Here is a 23296-nt window from a genome sequence, read left to right as displayed (position 1 = left end):
TAATTATATGAAAATATAATTTGAAGACTAATTTTAAGAGATGTATTAAGATTTTAGGTACTAGTCAAAATTTTATTTTTAAACTAGTTAATGCTCAGAACTTGGTCTTTGCTAAATATAAGTAGACTTGGGATCAATGTTACTATGACACCGAAGTTGTTCAAATTTGCTCTTTTTATACTTTCATTTCCTTTAAAGGATGTTTTAAAGCATTTCTAAGTGTCTGTAATTTCAGTTAAAATTCAAGACTTATATCAGTTAACATATACACTTCCTCTACAGTGGCTATTTTGTTTTTTTCTCTAATATTTTCATAATGCTTGGGAACACTGTCATCTCAGATAACCACATACTCAAGAAGACAGATGCACATGTCCTGATTTGATCTGAAAACTGATAATTCACTTATATTAAGATTTATTGCAGTCATGAATTTCCTCATCTATATATGAAGGATTTAAACAAAATGATTTTCCAAGTCTTTCCAACCATAAAATTCTGTGACATATTATATATAATAGTACTGATGTCAAATACTCAGGTTTCTCATTATAGTGCAGCTTATACTATTGATAATTTTGTTTGGAAATATTTTGAATATTCTTATGGTTAAAATTACATTTAAAATGGACCCATTTAATATTTTTCAAAGTCTTATATATTTTAAACATAATTTGATCTTGATTTAGTGAAAGTTTATCCTTTTTAAATACAGCTAGTACTTGAGAATTTGGTAAATTACATATTCTTAGAACTTAAATTAATCATTCTATTCTAAAGCAGACATCATTAACACCTGCCATCTCTCTTTTTTTGTGTGTCTTGTGAGGAAATATAGGCACAGAAAAAATAACAGAAAGGGATTTTACTCAGGATCATGACTGTATAATAAAATCCTTATCATCCAATACAAAAACTTCCTCACCTGAATCCTTCAACAGTAAATATGGAGTGGAAGGTCCAGTAAATACACTGAAAAACAGTGAGAAAAATTTACTATGTGCAAGAGAAAGTTCACCAATTCCACAATCATGCTCTTTGGTAAGATTATAAAATATTTTCCTTAATTAGGTCTATTTGAAGTGGGTAAATAATTTCCCTCTAATCAAATACACATTGTTTAAGCTTTTGTGTGTGGTCTGGGGGAGAAGAGGATCCTACTGTTAAGTAAAATAGCCTCAATAAACCTAATAGACGGATTAGAGTTGCTGTTCAGGAGGAAAGTGGTGGTATGAGAAGCACAGCGTGCTGGCAAGAGTGCTGTGATAGAAATGCCTGTTCTCAAAGAGGCACTGCTTATTTGTCTTTACATCAATACTATGTACCGTATTTTCTGGCGTATAAGACAACCCCCTAATTTTACAGTTAAAACATAGGTTTAGGCCTATATTCGCTGTATAAGACTACCCCCCACTTCCGAGGCAACACCAGTTCTTTTTTTAATTAAAATTTTAATGAATGACATTTTTCGAACATACCGTAATATACCGTACATTGATACGATAAATGGGAGGTCTCTTCACCAATGGCAATGCCATGAACTTGACCGAGAAACAAGAAATCCAAAAGAGAACATTAACAATGATGGCATCATCTGGAAAGAAAATTACATGAAGAACTTGCAGAAAACGCTTGTTTGTGACTGACTGGGATGATAAGAGGTTTTTCTAGGCAGAGGAGCATTGTGAGCTTAAAATCCTTCAAAATGCTCATGATGATGTTCTTCTGACATCATAAGTTCATCAATGACCTCTTGTGGTACATTTGTAAGACAGTCATCATATGGATCAAATTCCGAATCAGATGGTGTGGCTTCAGCTTCGGCTTCCCCTTCATCTTGCCACAAGAAGTCATCCTCCATACCGTCCAAAGAATTTGATATGCCACACTTCTTGAAAGACCTGATTACTGTTTCTTCAGTAATATCATTCCAGGCTTTTATGACAAAGTTACACAAAACATCCAATTGTGGCACACGCATGTTTCCTCCTTTTGTGAATAACTTTTCGCCGCTAACCATCTACTCATTCCACTGTTCTCTAATGCGATCTTTAAATGGCTTGTTTAGGTACACATCCAGTGGCTGTACCAATGATGTCAATCCTCCAGGAATAACTGCCGCATCTGTGTTTATTCTTGCCAGCCTGTTCTTTGTGCTGGTAGTTAAATGAGCCCTGAACATATCCCACACCAGTAGGCTACGTTCTTGACGAAGTCCACCTGGTCACCTACTCCATACATTATCAAGCCATAGCTTTACCCCTTCTTCATCCATCCATCCTTTTTCATTCACATGTACAAAAACTCCAACAGGGAACTTGATTTTCAGCATTGTTTTTCTTTTAAAAATAATCATTGTTCTTAGTTTGGCACCATCAGCTGTACATGCTAGTACCACTGTAAAACTGGACTTCTCATGTCTTGTTGTTTTAATTAACACTGTTTTTGCACCTTTTGGATTAACAGTTTTATTTCCAACCATATCAAAATTCATAGGAGTTTCATCCATATTTCCGATCTGACTTAATGCATAGCCATGTTTCTTGCACTGTTGTATCATATATTGATGGAAAAGACTTACTTTGCCGTCAAGATCTGCAGGTAATTTTTGTGCAATTTTGGTCTTTTGCCTCAGTACCAGATTGTGCCTTTCCAAGAACCTAGTACTCCAGGATACAGTGGCCTTAAATCCTTTGCTGTTATCTGGGTTAGATTAGGCCCACTGAAGTGCAAACATACGTATTTTGTTTCGTGTCACTACATAACCATTTTGACGATGCTCAAGAACCATGTCTGCTACATGCTTTTCGAGTTCTGGCCAATAAGGGGTACCTCATAATGCACACTTACTCCTTGGCATACTCTTTAATGCATCTTCATTTGCTTTCCAGTCTCGGACCATCTTTTCTGTTACTCCATATTGTCTTGCCGCAGCACAGTTATTGTGTTCCTTGGCAAAGTTTACAACTTTCAGTTTGAAACTGGCTTCAAATTTCCTTCTTCTTGCTGGAGCCATGATGGGTTCTTTTCTACCAGCCATTTGTTGTACACCCACTAATCTTTTAGGCCGGGGTTATACAGTACTGTAGCTTCAACTACACACAGAATGTTCTATTACGGTACCTTTTAACTCACTGTATGTGTCCTGATACAGCAGCTTTGGCTACACAGAACGTTCCTGTGCTGCAACTGTATGTACCATGGTGAGCCAATCACAAAAAGCAAAGGTTCAAAGGTTATAATAGACCACCTCTCTGACTGTGGCCAATCTGAGCAGGCTTTTTACTAGAACATAGTGTAGCTTAGTGTACAGAACATGTATAATTTGCATGCATAAAAAGCCTGCTTGGATTGGCTGAATTAGAGAGGCGGTCCGAGTAGTCTTGCAGTGATTGGTGCGGAATCGAGTTGGAAAATTCGTTTAGTGGCATATCGAGACGTTTTTCGGGATATACGCGGCGTATAAGACGACCCCTGATTTTCTATTGACTTTTTTTTTTTTCGTTTCAAAAGTCGTCTTATACGCCGGAAAATACGGTATTTATTTTCTAGATTTCAATAGGCTTAGTCCTGCAACACTGACACTTGTTTCAGATTCTACTGTAATTTAAAGTTTGTAACCTTTAGTTACTAAATCACAAGTTGACAAAGCAAATTGCCAAGAATTGCAGTTGAAAATAGTATGACTGGGAGAGAACCAAGATGGCAGCGTAGGTAAATGCCTATACTGGCTGCATTCCACAACCACAGCAAAATTATAACTAAAATACAGAACAACAATCATCCAGAACCACTGGAAAGCTGGCTGAATAGAAGTACTACAGCTAGAGAAGTAAAGAAGGAAGCACAATGAGACTGGTAGGAAGTGTGGAGGCGTGGAAGAGGCTGGTGGAAGGGGTTGGTCCAGCATACACATCCGCCACTTTTTTTAATAGGGAGGGAAGCCACTGGGAGGAGCAAGGGGTCTCAAGACGCCCAGCCCAGGGTCCCAGAGCTGAGAAAATAAGTCCCTACAGGCAGTAAGAACTATGATCTATAAAATCCAGTGCAGCTGGAGACCCAACTGCTCCTCTTAAAAGGCCAACACCATGAACTGAAATTACAATCTCCCACTTCCTCTGAGTTTCAGTGCTGGGCGAGGCTGTGGAGGACCCAGACACATACGAGGAGAAACTAGACTGTCTGGACTGTCAGGAACTTGGGGGTGGCTTTCTTCCAGATGGAGGGGCTTGCAGCAGTTACTGTTTCGGTGCAGAGATCTCCCCAGTTGCAGGATTGACTGGCAGCTATTTCTGTTTGGTCTGCCCTGGTCATTCCCTGAGATCCTACCCCACCCAAATTACAACCCCATCCAAGTTATGCGCAGCAGCTTTTGCATATGAATGCCCTGTCTTTTATTAGGCTAAAAGCATGTCAAACAAGCTGCAGCTGGGTTAGGGAGCCCCAAACTTATCAAAAGGCCCAAGACCCACTATATTCATAGCAGCACAATTTACAATAGCCAAGATTTGGAAACAGCCTAGGTGCCCATCAGCAGATGAGTGGATCAGAAAACTGTGGTACATCTACACAATGGAATACTATGCTGCCATAAAAAAGAAGGCTTACCATTTGCAGCAACCTGGATGGAATTGGAGAACATCATGCTAAGTGAAATAAGCCAGTCAATGAAAGAAAAATACCACATGATCTCACTCATTTATGGATAATAAAGAAAATTATAAACTATTGAACAAAAAGATAGATACAGAGATAGTAAAGCATCAAACAGAATGCCAAATTACAGAAGGAAGGTTAGGGAGAGGTGGAGGAGATAATAGATCAACCGAAAGACTTTTGTGCATGCATATAAGCATAACCAATGGACACAAAACTCTGGGATTGAGGGCATGTATGGGAGTGGGGTAAGAGGGGCAATGGTAAGATGATGTATACATATAATACCTTAATAAAAAATGGAAAACAAAAAAAGGCCCAAGACCTGGCACCAGCACCAGCCTCCTTGCTTCACACCTGGGCTTCATCTGGGCACTTCCAAACCTGATACAAAGAGAAGGAATCTGCAGATCTCTCTGTAACTCCTGCTGGATCTCCCCAGGCAGTGGCTGACTTTGCACCTCCCTGGAGACCCAAGAGCCAGTGGACCCATTGGTCAGTGTGAGACCATACCAAATTACGACTCTATATATCCACAAGCAACATGCTCAAGGGGCAAACTTAATGAGCACCAAAGCCCCACTGAAGAAAGTACTGCCCCATAAGGGTGCTCTCCCACTGTAGTCTCAGCTGGTCCCCGCAGCCAATTGGCCAGAGGTCAATTCCTCCCAGTGATACCAACAGCAATCAAGGCTCAACTGCAGCAAGACTATGCACACAGCCCACAACACAGCCTACAAAGGGGTGCACCAAGAATGTCCACTTCAGGTGATTGGGCAAGCTAAGCCACAGAGCCGTATAGGACACCTACTACACAATGCCATTCTATCAACTCCAGAAGACTTAGCAGCTACCCATTACATAGAAACAAACACAGGAAAATAGCCAAAATATGGAGTCCAAGAAACATGTCACAAATGGAAGAAATGGAAGAAAGCAAACTAGTGGATATAGAGTTCAAAATCACAGATATAAGGTTACTCAAGAATCTTTTAGAAAACTCCAAGGTACTTTGTGAGACTTTAAGGATCTTGGAATGCCAAAAAAATGGAAAAGGACCAGTCAGAAATTAAGCATACACTGACTAAAATAAAGAATAATATACAGGAATTCAACAGTAGATAAGAGGATCCTGAGAATCAAATCAGTGAGTTGAAATATGAGGAAGCAAAGAACACCCAACCAGAAAAAAAAAAAAAAAAAAAGAATCCAAAAATATGAAGTTAGTGTAAGGTGCCTCTAGGACAAGTTCAAGTGTACCAACATCCGAATTATGGAGGTGCCAGAAGAAGAGAGAGAGTAAGGTATTGAAAACCTATTTTGAAGAAATAATGACAGAAAACTTTCCCTACTTGGTGAAATAAAGAGATTTTCAAGTCCAGGAAGCACAGAGAAACCCAAATAAGAGGAACCAAAAGAGGACCACAAAAGTAAAATGCCAAGGGCAAAAGACACAGAATCTTAAAAGGAGCAAGAAAAAAGCAGTTACCCACAAGGGGGTACCCATGTGACTATCAGCTGATTTCTCAACAGAAACTGCAGGCCAGAAGAGAGTGATAAGAAATATTTAAAATGATGAATAGCAAGTACCTACAATCAAGATTACTCTACCCAGCAAAGCTATCATTTAGAATTGAAGGTCAGATAAAGAGCTTCACAGACAATAAAAAGCTAAAGGAGTTCACCATTGCCAAACCAGTATTATATGAAATGCAGAAAGGTATTCTTTAAGAAGAGGAAGAAAAAGGTAAAGATAAGAAATATGAATTTAAAAAAGTGGCAACAAATACATATCTATCAACAATTAAATCTAAAAATAAAACAAAAAATCTGATATACAGAATAAACTAGTGAGTGGAATAGAATCAGGGGCATGGAAATGGAACAGATTGATAATTCCCAGAGGGATGGGGCTTTTGGGGGGTACTGGAAGAGATTAGACAAAGACCTTATATGCATGTATGCATTACCTATGGACACAGATAACAGGGTGGCAAGGGCTTGGGGTGAAGTGGGAACTGGGTAGAGGAGAGCTATAAAGAGGGATGTCTGTAATAACAATAAAGATTAATTTTTTAAAAAGGGAAGGAAAACAGCATTACTATAGTATTTGCTTTAGAGTTTCATAAGGAACTTTAAAACTGGTAGGTAAATACTATTTAATATATTGAAAATTCCTTTTATGTGTGTTATATGTACTATTTCTTTTTTAATTGATTTTAGAAAGGAAGGGTGAGAGAGATAGAAACATCAATGATTAGAGTGCATCAATGATTGGCTGTCTCCTGCCAATCCCTCACACAGGGGATTGAGCCCGCATGTGCCCCAACCAGAGTGAAGCCACGCCTGGCTCCATTATTTGCTGCCTATGTAACATTTTACAAATTGATAATTGCCTCTGCACCTCCGTTTTCTCATCTGTAAAAGGGGGCTGTGGAAAATTAAATAGGCTGATTATGTAAGTATACTACCTGATACATTGTAAATATTCAAATATTTACATAGTAAATTCTCTTGATATGTACTAACCTCTGTATATATAGTGGAATTAATGACAATTCAGAACACCTATAGCCAAGATCTACAACCTCTAATTAAAACAACCTTGAGTTTTACCACGTCAGTGTTTTTACTCCTAGAATGCTTTAAGGTCCCTTTATTTTGTTTAACCAGTAGTTTTCAAAGACCATATTTTTCAAACAGAATCTTATATGAAACCTCCAATGTGCCAAACAGATAAAAATGAATTATGCTGTTTAGTGTAGATAGGAGATCTAAACCTTAGCCTACTCAGCCTCTCTTCAGGAAACCCAAAGGACTTTTGCAGTGCTCTCTTTTTGCATACCATAATTTGAAAAACAGTTTCCAACTAGCTTATCATTCGTGGTCCTTTGTCAGTATTACTCTATCAGCCTTACTTTCACGGAATCCTTTATCCTTTCTGTATCCTGTTCTTCAAATCTCAAAACCGAGGAAAATCACCACCCACTTTCATTGATGCTACTCTGTACTAGATGGAATTTAAGTTGTTATATATTTATTGGCTGGACATTTATATGAGACATTTTGTTTCCTACTTACTGTGTACTCTTAATTTGGTATTGGAAATTTGCTCTATCAGTTAGCTGTACCAGCTTGCTTACTTTACCCTCACCAACAGTGCCCATTTCTCTATATTTTCATTAACTGGCTATTACAAATGTTTTTATTTTTGCCAGGCTAATGCCTGTGAAATGTCTCTCACTTTAATATGTATTTTCCTGATTAACATTAGCTAGTATTTTCATATGTTTTTTGACCATTTTGTGAATTGCCTATTTTTTTCCTAACTTTTAAATTGCATTGTTTGACTTTCCTTACAAATCTATAGAAGTTCTTTAATATATTCTGGACATTAATTCTGTATTAGTTATATACAACACAAACACATTCTTTTTTCCAATATTTATCTTGCTTTTATGTCCCCCACAACTTTGACAGTTCTACCAGAAATTGCCTAGATCCTCTTGAATTTTGCATATAGCCAATCACAAACTGTTATTCCTGATAATTTTGCATTCTATTCCACTCCTTGTACTTTCTGGGGGTTTTTGTTTCTTAAGGTGGCTATGATCTCTGGAGCAATGTTAAATAGATATTGTACTAGCAGGCATGCTTAGCCATAGTTTTTAGTTGATACTTGTTATCAAATTAATGTTCTAGTTATCTAAGGATTTCTTTTTTAATTTTAATAGATGTCAAGTTTTAGCAGCAAATGAATTATTCCCTCAAAATTTAAATAGTTTTAATAGTTTTGGCTTTAAATATTTTTTTCGGTTTCTGTTATGTCTTACTCATCCATAGGCCAGGTATTAAAAATAATACTATTGTAAATAGAAAAAAATGTAAATTCTGTGGTACTTAAAAAAGAACCATAAAATTACAATAGCTATAAAGATGTAAGCAAGTATAATTCAGGGGGGAAAAACAGTTTATGGATATTAAACCTCTAAATATCAATGACAATCATATGCAAACCAAAAGGGAGAGAGATGTATGGTACTATAGCCATAAAATTTTCCCTAAACTAAGGTAGTCTGATAAGAATCAATTATTGGCCTTTAATAATTATTGTAATATTTTAATATTTTCAACTATTATCTATAAGTCTCATGTTTAAAATATGTAGGATAATTGGACCATAGAAAACTAAAATTTTTATTTTCCTTTTTTTTTTTTAACAGAATGTAAGTGTGTGTGTGTGTGTGTGTGTGTGTGTGTATCCTGTCTAATAAAAAAAAAGTAATATTCAAGTTGACTGTCATTCCAACACACAAGTTGGCCATCCCATGTGGTCAAAGATGGCTGCCCCCCATGTGGACAGAAAATGGCCACTAAAAGATGGCTTGCAGGGGAGGGCAATTGCTGGCAATCAGGTCAGCAGGGATGGGCAGTAAGGGGTGATTGGGCTGGCAGGGGAGGGTGGTTATGGGGGATCAGGCCTGCAGAGGAGGGCAATTGAGGGGGACCAGGCCTAGGGGAATGTTGGGGGCGGGGGAGCGGGAACCAGGCCTGCAGGTGAAGCAGTTAGGGGCAATCCAGCTGGCAGGGGAACAGTTAGGCATCAATCAGGCGGGCAAAGGAGTGGTTAGGGGGTGATCATGCTGGCAGGCAGAAGTGGTTAGGGGCAATCAGGCAGGCAGGTAGGTGAATGGTTGGGAGCCAGCAGTCTTGGATTGTGAGAGGGATGTCCAACTGTCCGTTTAAGCTGTCAGACATCCCTCAAGATGTCCCAAATTGGAGAGGGTGGAGAGGATGCAGGCTGGGCTGAGGAATACCCCGTCCCCAGGTACAAATATCATGCACCTGGCCTCGTGTGTGTGTGTGTGTGTGTGTGTGTGTGTGTGTGTGTGTGTTCTCAGAGAGGAAGGGAGAGGGATATAAACATCAATGATGAGAGAGAATCATTGATTGGCTGCCTCCTTCATGTCCCCTGCTGGGGACAGGGCCTGCAATCTGGGCATGTGCCCTTGACTGGAATTGAACCGGGGACCTTTCAGTTTGCAGACCAATGCTTTACCCACTGAGCCAAACTAGTTAGGGCAAAAAGCTGAAAAATTTTAAATGAGAAGTAGTAAGGACTTATATATTTATAACTAGGACTTTCTGGCTTCATGATTATATAGAAATTTTGTTAATTTTTTGTCACTAAAATGTCCATCACTCCATCAACAAAAATATTTTAATAATCTATAAAATACAGAAAGTTAAAACAGAATTTTAAAGCATGGAGGGGCAGGGATTCGCCCTAGATCTAAATGGAGAAAGAACAGTAGTCTAAGTAAAGGAAGGGAACTGGAAGTGGACACACACACTATCATGAAATTTGACTGGAAGAAAGAAACCTCCTTGTTGAAACAGTAAAACACAAGATTAAATGAAAAAGATGTCTTAAAGATATAGCTTGGAAAAAGTTTAGAATTATTTCTATATTCCCCCAGTTTCTGACTCAAATAAATTAAAGCCCTAATAAGAAAGAATTGAAAAGCAGGAGCAGATGCAAAAGCCAGCTCAAAATTATTACTATAGTTTAAGATTGAGGTTTACCTAGGAATTTAGATTAATGCATAACAGTGTCAAAGATGAAAAGAAAGGGAGAGAAACAAAACAATCTGGAAAAAAAGAATTACAGCTTTTGTAATTTCCTGGCTTTAGGATTTTGAGAGATGGTCAAAGGTGAGTCCAAGAATACTTATGGTATTTTTTTCAATTTTTGATATATATTTTAGGAAAGTCATTCAGCATCTCTACTATCCCTGTCTAGTGAAGAAGGAGAGAAAATAAGATGTGACATACCCTGTGACTCCACTCATGTATCAGGTTTGAATCACAGCCTTGATTTTGTTTCTAAGTTAGTTACTGAAATGCTGTGGAAGTTTATCTAAAGGAATTATATAAAGTCATACTAAATTATTCGTTAGTTCATGTCAAAATGAAAACAAGGAACTAGATAGAATTTAATGGACAATTGCCTAAAATGACATAAATATTTAATGAAACAAATGCTTTTTTCATAAAAGCAAGAACATATTAAGTATTTTAATCAAGCTTTGTAGGAATCTCTTTCACGACCCGTGTGGGAAAAGTTCCAATTCAGGGTTCGGGTTCTGGAGAAGGGCAGCACACAAATGAAAAGACTTGAGACTTGAAGAAATTCAACTTGGCGATATGGGGAGCCAGGCGGTAGTCCAACTCTAGTGAGAGAACTACTCACTGCTCTGGCCCTGCCATCCCCTTTTATTGAGGCTTTGGGGAAAACATCTCAGACAACATAAACAGAAATTTACATGTAGCCCTTAGGCAGGAAATAACAGAAACTTACACAGGACAAACAAGGTGGAGGCTGCTTCAGCTAACAATGTCTCAACTAAAGGTTAGAGCAATTAAGGTTGTTGATCAGTCTTCCTGGCTTCCTGTCAACATCTCTTTTTTGGTGAAACTGATTTGTTTTCCAGTAAAGCTTATAGCACTATTAATTTTTAACTGTTTTTAAGGCCCTACACTCCATGTTAATCGCAAACGAATGTACATAGAAAACATTAATCCTGATGAAGTAGGATTGGAAGAGGAAGAAGAAGGGAGAGCAAACTTGCTTCATCAAAAACTGTCTAAAATGGAAAATGCAGATGATCACAGTCACAAAAGTAGGTAGATCAAATGTATTTGTCAAAATGCAGCTATTTGGGAAGGTAATGCCTTCGATCTTGAGTGACTCAATCTACAAAACAAATCCTTTGTAAAGACAACTTTGGTCAAGTCCAAGAAGGGTCATGTTTTGTCTCAAGTGTGCTGATATGAATAGTATAGTAAAAGTCTTTTTTACTTATAAATATCCCTCATCTTTTTATTACTGATTCCTCATACAAATTGTACTAGAGTGTGAACTTACTAAGAAAGTAGTGTGTTACTAAATACTGGGGAATATGGAAGTAGCTAAAACCATTTAAAAAAATCTAAAAATGTTCCATTTTAATGTTACCATTTCTGCTTTAAATACCATGCCAAAATTTTTTTTATAAAACGACTTTTAAAATTAATAATATGTCTACCTTTTTTTTTTCCCCCACATAGAACCTGAAAATAAGGTTTTATTCTCAGCTCATGACAAATAAGGCTACATTTTTAAAGTGTATTTTAACTTTGGTTGTTTGTCTTCATTTTTTAGTGTCTGAAAGTACATCTCCATTATCTGCAAATGACTATTCTATTCCTGAGAAGAGCTGGGGAACTGAAATTTCAGATGTAGACATTATGTGTGAGCAGTTCAATAGAGAATTTAAGAAGAAATATAATGTGAGTTATTTAAATTATATTATAACATTATAATATATCCGTCTTTCTACTAGATTATCCACTTTTTTGGTCTTTTGATAACAAAACACCCATTTGTAAGTTCAGCTGTCCTCATGTACTGGTGAAAAATTGGAATGCTTCCTAGGTGAAAATTTTTTATCTCATGAGTGAATTTCTCTTCTAAAATCTGTGCACTATTCCTATTGTTTCTTTCTCTACAGATTCTTTCTCTTTGTCCTATTTTCCTTTTTAATTGATTTAACATTTTGACTTTTCTGTGGTGTTTTGTATTGTTGTGTTTTTTTTGTTTGTTTGTTTGTTTTTGTTTTATCTCGGAAGTGACAGCTAGTGAGGGTACTAAAGGATGAGCAGCCTGTCAGAGAAATCCCATTTCACTTTGACCAGCTCTGTACTTATATATCTAGTAGATGCTGGGTGCACAAAATTCGTATATTGGGGATGGGGGGAGGCTGTCCCTCAGCCCAGCCCGCACCCTCTCCAATCGAGACCCTTCGAGGGATGTCCAAGTGTCCTCTCACAATCCAGGACTGCTGGCTTCCAACCGCTCGCCTGTCTGCCTGATGCCTAACTGCTCCCCTGCTGGCCTGATTGCTCCTAACTGCCCTCCCCTGCAGGCCTGATCCCCCCAACTACCCTCCCTATCAGGTCCGGTTCCCTGAAGCTGCCCTCCTCTATTGGCCCGGTCATCCCTAACTGCCCTCATCTGCGGGCCAGACCTCTCCCAACTGCCCTCCCCTGCATGCCTGTTCACCCCTAACTGCCCTCCCTTGCAGGCCTGATGCCCCCCAACTGTCTCCCCCCCCCCCCTTGCAGGCCTAATTTCCCACAATTAACTTCCCCAGTTGCCACCTTATGGTGGCTGTCTTGTGCCCACATGAGGGCAGCCATATTTAACTACATGGGGGTGGCCATCTTGTGTGTTTGGAGTGATGGTCAATTTACATATTGTCTCTTTATTACATAGGGTCCTTAGTTATTGAGGCTCCAGTGTGGTCATGTTGATTTATCTGAGGTTGACCTAAACTAAATAGAGAAGACCTGACTTATATATAGGATGGGGCAAAAGTAAGTTTACAGTTGTGAGCACTCAAAAAACAGTTTATTATCCTTATGCACAACTGTAATCATACTTTTGCCACACCCTGTACTATACATCTGTGGCTAGATGTGAATATGTTTTTGTGAAAAAATGGTAATAAATCTGACTCTGACTTTGAGGCTGAGTTCCTGAAGAGAATTGTAATCACTAGCATTTTAAAAAAAAATTGTAGAGTGTGGTGTCCTTATGAAAATGAGTAGTTGCCAGTTCAGACCTTAGTCAAAACCTTTCTGATGCTGTCGAAACCGGTTTGGCTCAGTGGTAGAGTGTGGGTCTGTGGACTGAAAGGTCCCAGGTTCGATTCTGGTTAAGGGCATGTATATCGGTTGCGGGCACATCCCCGGTAGGGGGTGTGCAAGAGGCAGCTAGTCGATGTTTCTAGCTCTCTATCTCTCTTCCTCTCTGTAAGAAATCAATAAAATATATTTAAAAAAAAACAAAAACCGAAACAAAACAAAAAAACCTTTCTGATGGAAGCAGACACTGTTCTGCCTGAACTTACTTTTCATTAACACTTTCGGCTCAATCACTGTGTTGTTAACTTTTCACTTTTCTAAGTTCTTAGACATTTACATTTTGTGGAAAAAGCTTTGTTCTTTGTTTATTTTGTTAAGAATAAATATTTTTCAGAGTCACCACAAGTTGATGGATAATTTTACTATGCAGTCTTGGAAAACAGCTCAACAACATCTGAAAATAATGAACCATCATATTCAGGAATACAGGTATGTAATAAAATCTTTTCTGAACGCTGTATGTTCTGAGTGGTATAGTTTTTAAAAATAATCTTATTTTATTTCCTTAATAGGATAAAAAAACTTGATAAATTCCAGTTCAACATCATAAAAGAGTTGGAGAATTTTGAAAAAGATTCACAGTCTTTAAAAGATTTGGAGAAGGAATTTGAGGTTTGTGTTTTAAGAATGTAGAAATAATTGTAAAACCTCATTTTTAAAGAGCTATATTCAGGAAAACTTCTAGTGTCCTGCTTTTAGAGCCACCATAAATATTTTTAGTCAGTTTCTTATAAACTACTTAAATTACAGACTTTCAATTTATGATGAGGGAAAAATCAAGAGAGATTTTACTTTCAGTATTTTTTTTTCTAGAAAGAGTTATGACATCTGGAATGTTTATAGCATGTAGCCAGCTTGTTTACTTAAACTAGAAATAGAAATATAGTAAATTCTACTGTCAATTTTGAATATTTAATACTATTAAAGCATAACTAGTTTTTGTATTAAAATTTAAGGACTTTGGAGAAAAGATGGTTCAGAAGTTCAGTGTCTATAAAAAAAGTGAACAAGAGAGGTTAGTATGACAGTTTTTATTATTATAATCTATAAAATTAGTTCATATTAATTATAATGTTTAATTTATATACTATACTATAGTGATTTAATTTGACTTCCTAATAAATACCTTTGTACTTGTCATTATTTTACTTGTTAGGATTCACATTTTGAAAGCTTCCTTGGACAAAAATGTCTTCTATGGTACGGATCGAGAAGAAACTATTTGTACATCTGAGGTATCAATTTCATATTTTTTACATAATTTTAGTATTGGTTAGTCTATCTTGAAAATTTTATAGTAAAGTTTATGGGGCAAATATGTTTGTTGATTTTACAGATGTGTTTCATGAAAGAAAACATGAAAATTCTGCAAGACAAGCTTCTTAAGAAAATGGTAAATCAATTATCTGGCATGGGTTCTTCAAATGGAATAAATATGCCTTTATTTCTTTTAACGGGAAATTATTTCACAGGTTTTCTTCTTTTTAGATTGAGAAAAGGCAGTTTTAACTTAGTTGACTTTGGTATTTAAATTAGAATAATGGGAGCATATTTATAGTAAAATAATAGAGGTGATGTAAAAGAGACCCTCCTGCCCTGCCAATGTGGCCCAGTGGATGAGCTTGACCCATGAACTAGGAGGTCACAGTTCGATTTCCCATCAGGGCACTCACCTGGGTTGGGGGCTCAATTCATCTCATCATTGATGTTTCCTCTCTCCCTCTCCCTTCCTCTCTAAAATCAATAAAAAAAATATTTTTAAAATAAATAAATAAATAATGAATAAATAGAGACCCTCCTAAAGGAAAAAAAAGACTATCAGTTTGCCACTTGAACAGTTCTCTAGAAGAATGAGTCTAAGCCCTATGCAAAGTAATAGAACTCTGCCTTCTCAAGGAGAAGGGGTGTCAGGAAACCCCCCAAAAATTATTGTCCACTTGGACAATAAGACTTTATCTACATAGACTTGGGAATAAAATTAAGTGACTTCTTACGGGTCTAGTAGACCAGGGCTGGTTCTGGGGGGAAAGTACAGTTGTGTGGGGTCTAAAGGCACTCCTCCAAGTGAATGTGTCCGGTTATTTTCTCAAAGAGAATAGACATGCTTTTGTATACTTTAGTAGTATTCCTTTTACATAGGACATACTAGTAATAATGTATTTAATAAGTTTTAATAGAAGCTCAACATGCTGAAATAGTTGAAGATCAGAATGTTGAACTTGAAGCAGACAAGATAACTAACTAGATTGATCCTTTTTGAAATTGTTTCCTAACCTATACTTAATTTATTTTCTTTCTTTAAATATTAAATATAAATTTAATTGATTTGGGACTGAAAACACTGAAAGTCTTCTCTCAATTGGTGATCAGTGATGATCTCTGAGTGCTGTAGATATCTAAGTGGGGGAGCAGATAGAATGAGTACATTCATTATAGCTTTATGGAAAGGATTGTTTTAAAATGAATCCCTAATAATAGCATAATCTTCTTTTTCTTGGCCATAGCAAGAAGAGGAGCTTCTTAATGTACGCAAAGGACTGCTGTCATTATTCATGGCTTGTGAAACAAATGTTAATGTGGAGATCTAGCTGTTACTGAGTTCTATCCAATTCCTTTTGTATATAACAGTAAATACCAAATACAAAGAAAAAATACATGTACCCCAGGAAAGAGGCCTTTGACTCTGAATTCAAGGAAATATCTTATGTATGAGAAAACAAACCCTAAACTTGTCTGTACAATATCACTCTTTTTTTTTTTTGCTTCTTTTGTAGTAACATTTGCATTAAGCAGATAATAGTGAGTTAACTATACTGAATTATATTTATTATATTTACAAAACTAATTTAATCAACTAAAATTTACCACATAAGAAGTATTTTAAACATATACAGTTTTGTATATTACTACTAGAGGCCCCATGCATGAAATTCATACATGGGTAGGGTCCCTGGACCTGGCCTGCAATCAGGGCCAATTAGAGCCTTCCTTCCTCTGGCTGCTGGCCACCCCCTGGTGGTCAGCACACATGATTATGTCATAGCGAGTGGTGGATCTCCTGGTGGGTTGAACTCTTGAGGGGACAATTTGCATATTAGCCTTTTATTATATAGGATGTATTAAACTTGTCTATTAGTTAAGAAAATTTATAAATAATAAAAATTAAGCTACATTTGGAGAAGTCTTTGATTTAAAATGTGTAACTATAAATTGGTCCTTTCAGCACACTGTGGGAGAATATATTTATTCAATTATGTCTCCAAAATACTAAATAGCCCAAAGCAATTACTATATTGTCAATATTTTAATGCTAGGTAGACATCTTAACTCATAGCAGGCTGTTTTGGCAAGTACTTATTAAGCTGTTCACTGTAGTAATTTTCGAGATTACTTTATGAAAACCAGTACACATTTAGTTTACTTTAATCACATAGTATATTAAAGTTAAAATGAATGCTATGTCATTTGGATAAATATTATTGTATAATCATTATTTCCCTATTTTACAAACATTGGGTCACACAAAGTATCCTTCTCCAATCAGATATGCAAAGTACAATATAATACTAAGCAAACTTACTCACCATTGCTTGCCTGTTTAATGGTAGCAGAGTATATGAATACTACCAGTATTTCAATTCAGTGGCAAAGTGCCTTGTTTTTAGCTTCATTCAATTACTGTCAGCTAAGATTTATTGATAGGATGCTAGGGGTCCTATTTCAAGAGACAGTGACAAGTATGCTACACTATTAAAGACTACTCAGGAGCTGCATTTTCCTGTTGCTTGTGAGACTTTTAGTACCCTATCTGGACATGTTTACCTCATCTGGGCCAGACATACAAGACTCCTAACTCATACATCACACTTCCTCCTTTTACTGTACTATATGTATAATCTACTCCGGGTTCCTACTTCCTCCCTGCTCTTCCGAACCTGCTGCTGTGTCCATGTCATTGTCCCTCTGAATATCAGTTTCCAACATCCTTATCCCCTACCTTCCTAGTTCTACAGCTTTCTCTTTTTATCCTAAGAAACATTCAATCCTGTAAAGAATTTTTGTGAGTTTATTTGAGCCAGCCTGTTCTCAATTGCCAGAAAGCAGAATCTCAATGAATTAGGATGATGTCCAGAGAATGGTGGTTTTTCACTTTGTTTTATACATTAATCAAAGGAGAGGAGAAGTAAGTGGATTACATGAAATCCTTTGGTGACAGAAGTAAAGGGGGTGGGGTACCTCTGGGATTGGATATAAAGTAAAATAGACACAGGCTTCTTTTACACAGGTGGGGGCAGGATAAGGTAACAGTCAACTATTACCATGATGTGGTCTCTGCCCTGGTACCTTGGTTATCCTTGAGGGGGCTGGAAAAAGGGAAATTACAGGTTACCCTGACAGTCCACAGGTATGTTATTTTATTTTATTTTATTTTATTTATTTTTTAGGAATGTTATTTTAGGTGCAAAAAGATAATAGGCTCAGTAAAGATCTAAGTTTTAATTTTAGACCATCTTTTGTGGTGATAGACAGGGCAAGGGTGAGAGGGAGGGGCAGATCTGCACAAATCTGTCCACTTGAGGAAGGGCCAGCGGGGTGTCAGGCACATTGTTGTGGCAGAATACATGGGATAGCGAGCAGCCAGCACTCTGAGGGAGGGTTTAACCTTTATTTCGAGGATCTGCCAGTTTAGGGAATTCCAGATCCAATGCCTGAACTGAACTCCTGGAGAGACTCTGACCCATATATCTCCTCCAGTGGTGGTCCCTGAGGGTCCCCACAGCTCCTCCCAAGTCAGTCTTGGTGGGGTCTTGGTGGCATGCTCCACAGCTCCGCCCAAGTCAGCTATGGTGGGGCCCTGGGTCAGGCTCTGCAGCTCTGCCCAAGTCAGAGTGGAGAAGTTTTAACTATGTGGCAAGCCTCCCAATTTTCCTTTTCACCATAATCCCAACAACAATCCTAGCAGATGGGTTTTAGTATTTTCGTTTATACAAATGAGAAAACAAAAACTTGGGAACATTGAGAAAGCACCTTGCCCAAGGATGCTGTGTAGCAGGTGGCAATCAGCCCAGATATTGAAGTCTCTACTTCTCTGCCTGCAGAAGACAACAAAGGGCCTTTGGTGATCTGGTGGCTGGTGTGGGTAGGCTCAGCAGCGAAGGACATGGGGAGGTGGGTGGCTTTCAGGGAGTTCTGCAAGGTCTGCTGTAGTGCGCTCTGGGTGTAAGGCATTGTGCTGGGGACCAAGGCTAAACAAATCCCTTTCCAGATCTCTTGTCTCCTAGATGGCAATCACTAACACTGATGGAGCACTTCCTGAGTGCCAATCAGTGTTCTAAAGGGCTCAGCTCTCTTCATTCTCATTAATCCTATAATCAATTACCCTGTTTCCCTGAAAATAAGACAGTGTCTAATATTAATTTTTGCTCCCAAAGATGTGCTAGGTCTTATTTTCAGAGGATGTCTTATTTTTCCATGAAGAATATGGTACACATTTATTGTTAAATGAAAATAAAGGAAATTTATTACCTGTATATGGTACAGTAGTACGGTAGTTGTCAACACAAACCAGACAAACTGTGAATCCTACAGTATCAAGAATTTACTCATTTATTCAATGACAATCATGTCATCATCTTCTGGAACATCATCATAACAATCCAATTCCTGAATTTCCTGGTGAATTTCTTGTGACTCCATTTCTTTCAGAATCAGTGGACCAAATCTCTCATGTTTAGCCTGAGGCGGGGGCAGGGGGGCTTATTTTTTGGGGGGTTGCCTTATATTTCACTCAGAAGGAAACCTGTAAGTAGGTCTTATTTTCAGAGGATGTCTTATTTTCAGGGAAACACCGTAGGTAGTTCTCCCATTTTATAGTTGAAAACAATGAGGCACAAGGTAGTGTTGACAAGCTCAGGGAAGGCCTGCATGGTGGTCTTGCAAACTCTGAAACTTAAAGTCTATAAGGTTCTCCCTCCTCCCAACTGGTGGGCGGAGTTATGACATTACTGGCATCTGTCACAGAGACATCCCCAAGACATTGAGCCACCAATCAGTGCATGCCAAAATGTCCTGGGGCATGCACTGATTGTTAAAAAAAGAAAAAAAGAAAAAAAAAAAGGCTCAGAACTGTTAAAAAAAAAAAAACACTCAGAAGTTCTATGTAAATAACGATAAGAAAGGCAGAAACAGAAAGCTAACATAATGTTCACAACTATAGAACTAGTGACCCAGGGAAAGGCTGAAACAGAAGCCACAGCAGTATCACCCAAACTTTGCATGTTATCTCTAAGGAAAAATGTAGCAGTTTTGAATCCAAGAGCCAGAGGTCTGGGAACAGATTGTGGGGCCTTCTCCCTCTTCTCCTCTCCCTCCCCCCCCCCCTCGCCTTTTTTCTCCAGCCTCATAGGCTTATACATAATTTTCCAGAGTCTGATAACTTAAAGGCATTGCTGGGTTAAATAATAAACATCTAAATATTTTGAAGTAACAGGATACTGAAACATTAATTTGTGTTTGCCTCTTAGGGACAATATAGAAGATGGATTTGAATCAATAAGTCTCATATTTTATTTGAAATATCTCTTAAAATGTGAGTGTGATGCTAATTTGAGAAATATTAATTACATGTCACCTAAAAATTAAGGTTCCTAAAGGTTCAAATTTTAAAAATTATGAAAAAAAATTATGGTTTTGATATAATAGAGAAAGCATGAGATATGAAAATGCATTTTGAAAGAGAAATAAAATGGTTTCTAAAGCTGGTTATTAACGAAAGTTGTAGGATTTCTAAAGAAAAATTTGTGAAAGATGTAAAATGTTTGTAAAGGAAAATATTGAAAGGAAGTTAAGTAAATGACACAGGCCAGTAAGCCAGAATAAATAGAATAGGAAAGTTGAAAAAACAAAACAAAACAAAAAAACAACAAAACAGCAATTTGGAGCCATCTAGTAAATTCTATCTTCCCTAAACTAAGGACACTTAAGAGTAAATGTAAAACTGAGGCATGCAACATGACAGAAAAAGAATTCAGAGTAACAGTCATACAGTTCATATACCGGATAGATGAGAAAAATCAATAACCTATGCAAAAATCAGGAAGAAATAAAAAGTGATATAGCAGTAATAAAAAAAAAATGCTATGGAAGGTTTCAACAGTACACTAGAAGAAGCAGAGGACTAGAAGAAGATAAGGTAGAGAAACAAGCCCAAGCTGAACAGAAACTGAAGAAAAAAAATTAAAAAGCAGGAAGAGAGCCTAAGGGAGCTTTGGGACAATTCAAAATGAAGTAACATACATATAATAAGAGTACCAGAGGACAAGAAGAGCAGCAAAGTTTAGAGAATCTATTTGAAGAACTAATGACAGAAAACTTACCTGATATGGGAAGAAAAAAGTTACACAAGTTCAGAGAGTCCCAAGCAAGATGAATCCCAAAAGACCCATACCAAGATACATCATAATTACAATAGCAAATGTTAACAACAAAGGGAGAATCTTAAAGGCTGCAAGAGGGAGATGAAGAATTACAAAGAATCCCCCATCAGATTATCAAATGATTTCTCAACAGAAACACATCAAGCTAGAAGGGAATGGAATAAAGTATACAAAGTGATGCAAAGCAAAGGTCTGAATCAAAGACTACTCTATCCAGCAAGAGTATCAATCAAAATTGAAGGTGAAATAAGGAGTTTCACAGACAATAAAAGGCTAAGGGAGTTTATCACTACTAGCCCAGTGCTACAAGAAATGCTAAAGAGAATGCTGTAAAAAGAAGAAATAGAAGGAACACAGGAATAAAGTACAGAAAAGGCTACAAACAAGTACCTATCAATAATAACATTAAATGTAAATGGATTAAATGCTCCAATCAAAAGATATCGAGTGAGTGAATGACCCATATATATACTGTCTACAGGAGACTCACCTCAGAACAAGGGACTCACAAAGACTGACAGTGAAGGTTGGAAAAATATCAGGCAAATGGAAATGAAAAACAAGCAGGGGTAGCAATACTTATATCTGACAAAATAGACCTCAAAGTGAAGACCATAAGAAAAGACAAGGAAGGCCACTTCATAATTCTAAAGGGATTGATACAACAAGAGGATAAACATATATTCACCCAATGCAGGAACACCCAGATACATAAAAACAAAACAAAAAAACAAACAAAACAAAAAAACAAACAAAAAAAACACTTCTAGAAAATATCAAGGAAGGGACTGACAGCAACACAATCATAGTAGGAGACTTTAATACCCCCATTAACATCACTGGATAAATCCTCTAGACCAGTGGTCAGCAAACTGTGGCTTGTGAGCCCCATGTAGCTCTTTGGCCCCTTGAGTGTGGCTCTTCCACAAAATGCCACGTGTGGGCGCACACATACAATGCGATTAAAACTTCTTGGCCCATACGCAGAAGTCAGTGTTCAGCTCTCAAAAGAAATTTCAATTGTTGTACTGTTGATATTTGGCTCTGTTAACTAATGAGTTTGCCAACCACTGCTCTAAACAAAAAATTAACATAGAAACTTCAATCCTAAATGACGCACTAGATCATATGGACTTAATGGACATCTTCAAAACATGCCACCCCAAAACTACAGAATATGCATTCTTCTCAAGCATATATGGGACATTTTCAAAGATAGAACACATATTGGGACATAGACAAAGTCTCTCCAAATTCAAGAGGAAATCATATCAAGCATCTTTTCAGATCACAATGGCATAAAATTAGAAATCAACTACAGTAAAAATAATCACAAAAATTCAAACACTTGGAGGCTGAATATCATACTGTTAAAGAATGAATGGGTTACTAAGGAGATCAAAGAAGAAGTGAAAAACATCCTGGAAACAAATTACAATGAAAATACAATAATCCAAAATCTTTGGGATGCAATGAAAGCAATCCTGAGAAGAAAGTTCATAGCATTACAGGGCTACCTCAAAAAATAAGAAAAACTGGTAATAAACCATCTAACTCTGCAACTTGGAGAATTAGAAAGAGAGCAACAAGAAAAGCCCAGTGTGAGCAGAAGGAAGGAAATAATAAAGATCAGAGTGGAAATGACATAGACACACACACACACACACTAAAACCCAACAACAAAAAACAATACAAATGGTAAATGAAACCAAGAGCTGGTTCTTTGAAAGGATAAACAAGATTGATGAATCTCTAGCCAGGCTCACCAAGAAACAAACAGAGAGGACCCAAATAAAATCAGAAATGAAAGAGGTGAAATAACACTCCTCAGAAATACAAAAAAATAATTAAAAAATACTATGAGAAACTCAACTCCAACAAACTGATCATAGAAATGGGCATACTCCTAGAAAAATATGACCTTCCAAAACTCAACCAGGAGAAAGCAAAAAATCTGCATAAGCCAATAACTATGGAAGAAATTGAAGCAGTAATAAAAAAAACTTCCAACAAACAAAAGCCCAGGACTAAACAGATTCACAGGGGTGTTTTAATAAAACATTCAAAGAAGAAATAAAACCTATGATCCTCAGACTATTCCAAAAAAATTCAAGAGGAAGACCACTTTCAAGCTCTTTCTATGAAGCCAACATTACCCTAATCCCAAAACCAGATAAAGACAATACAGAGAAAGAGAATTACAGGCCAATATCTCTCATGAGCATAGATGCCAAAATCCTCAAAAAAGTTCTAGCAAATAAAGTTCAGCAATACATTAGAAAGATCATACACTATTACCAAGTGGGATTTATTCCAGGGATGCAAGGATGGTACAATATCTGTGATATAAACAAACTGAGAGATAACAACCATATAATCATATCCATCAATGCAGAAAAAGCATTCGAAAAAAATCTAACACCCTTTCTTGGTAAAAGCTCTCAGCAAGGTAGGAA

The 23296-nt window shown here is 37.2% G+C and overlaps 1 protein-coding gene across 1 annotated transcript in view; it reads left to right on the top strand.

Annotated features, from left to right (window-relative positions):
- The window catches only part of SYCP2 (synaptonemal complex protein 2), a gene marked incomplete at its 5' end in the record, with an annotated part of 88814 nt that extends 72767 nt beyond the window's left edge, over positions 1-16047 (top strand). The window contains 10 exons of the mRNA XM_084888977.1: positions 839-1041; positions 10425-10515; positions 11190-11339; positions 11861-11988; positions 13739-13833; positions 13917-14016; positions 14361-14419; positions 14561-14639; positions 14741-14797; positions 15909-16047. Of these exons, the coding sequence (XP_084745103.1) occupies positions 839-1041; positions 10425-10515; positions 11190-11339; positions 11861-11988; positions 13739-13833; positions 13917-14016; positions 14361-14419; positions 14561-14639; positions 14741-14797; positions 15909-15992 (1046 nt within the window). The 3' untranslated portion in view covers positions 15993-16047. The remainder of the gene's footprint in view (positions 1-838; positions 1042-10424; positions 10516-11189; positions 11340-11860; positions 11989-13738; positions 13834-13916; positions 14017-14360; positions 14420-14560; positions 14640-14740; positions 14798-15908) is intronic.
- Positions 16048-23296: the final 7249 nt, after the last annotated feature.

This window comes from Pipistrellus hanaki, assembly GCF_964339955.1.
Source record: "Pipistrellus hanaki genome assembly, chromosome: 6".
Classification (NCBI taxonomy): domain Eukaryota; kingdom Metazoa; phylum Chordata; class Mammalia; order Chiroptera; family Vespertilionidae; genus Pipistrellus; species Pipistrellus hanaki.
This window is presented reverse-complemented; position numbering and strand designations above follow the sequence as displayed.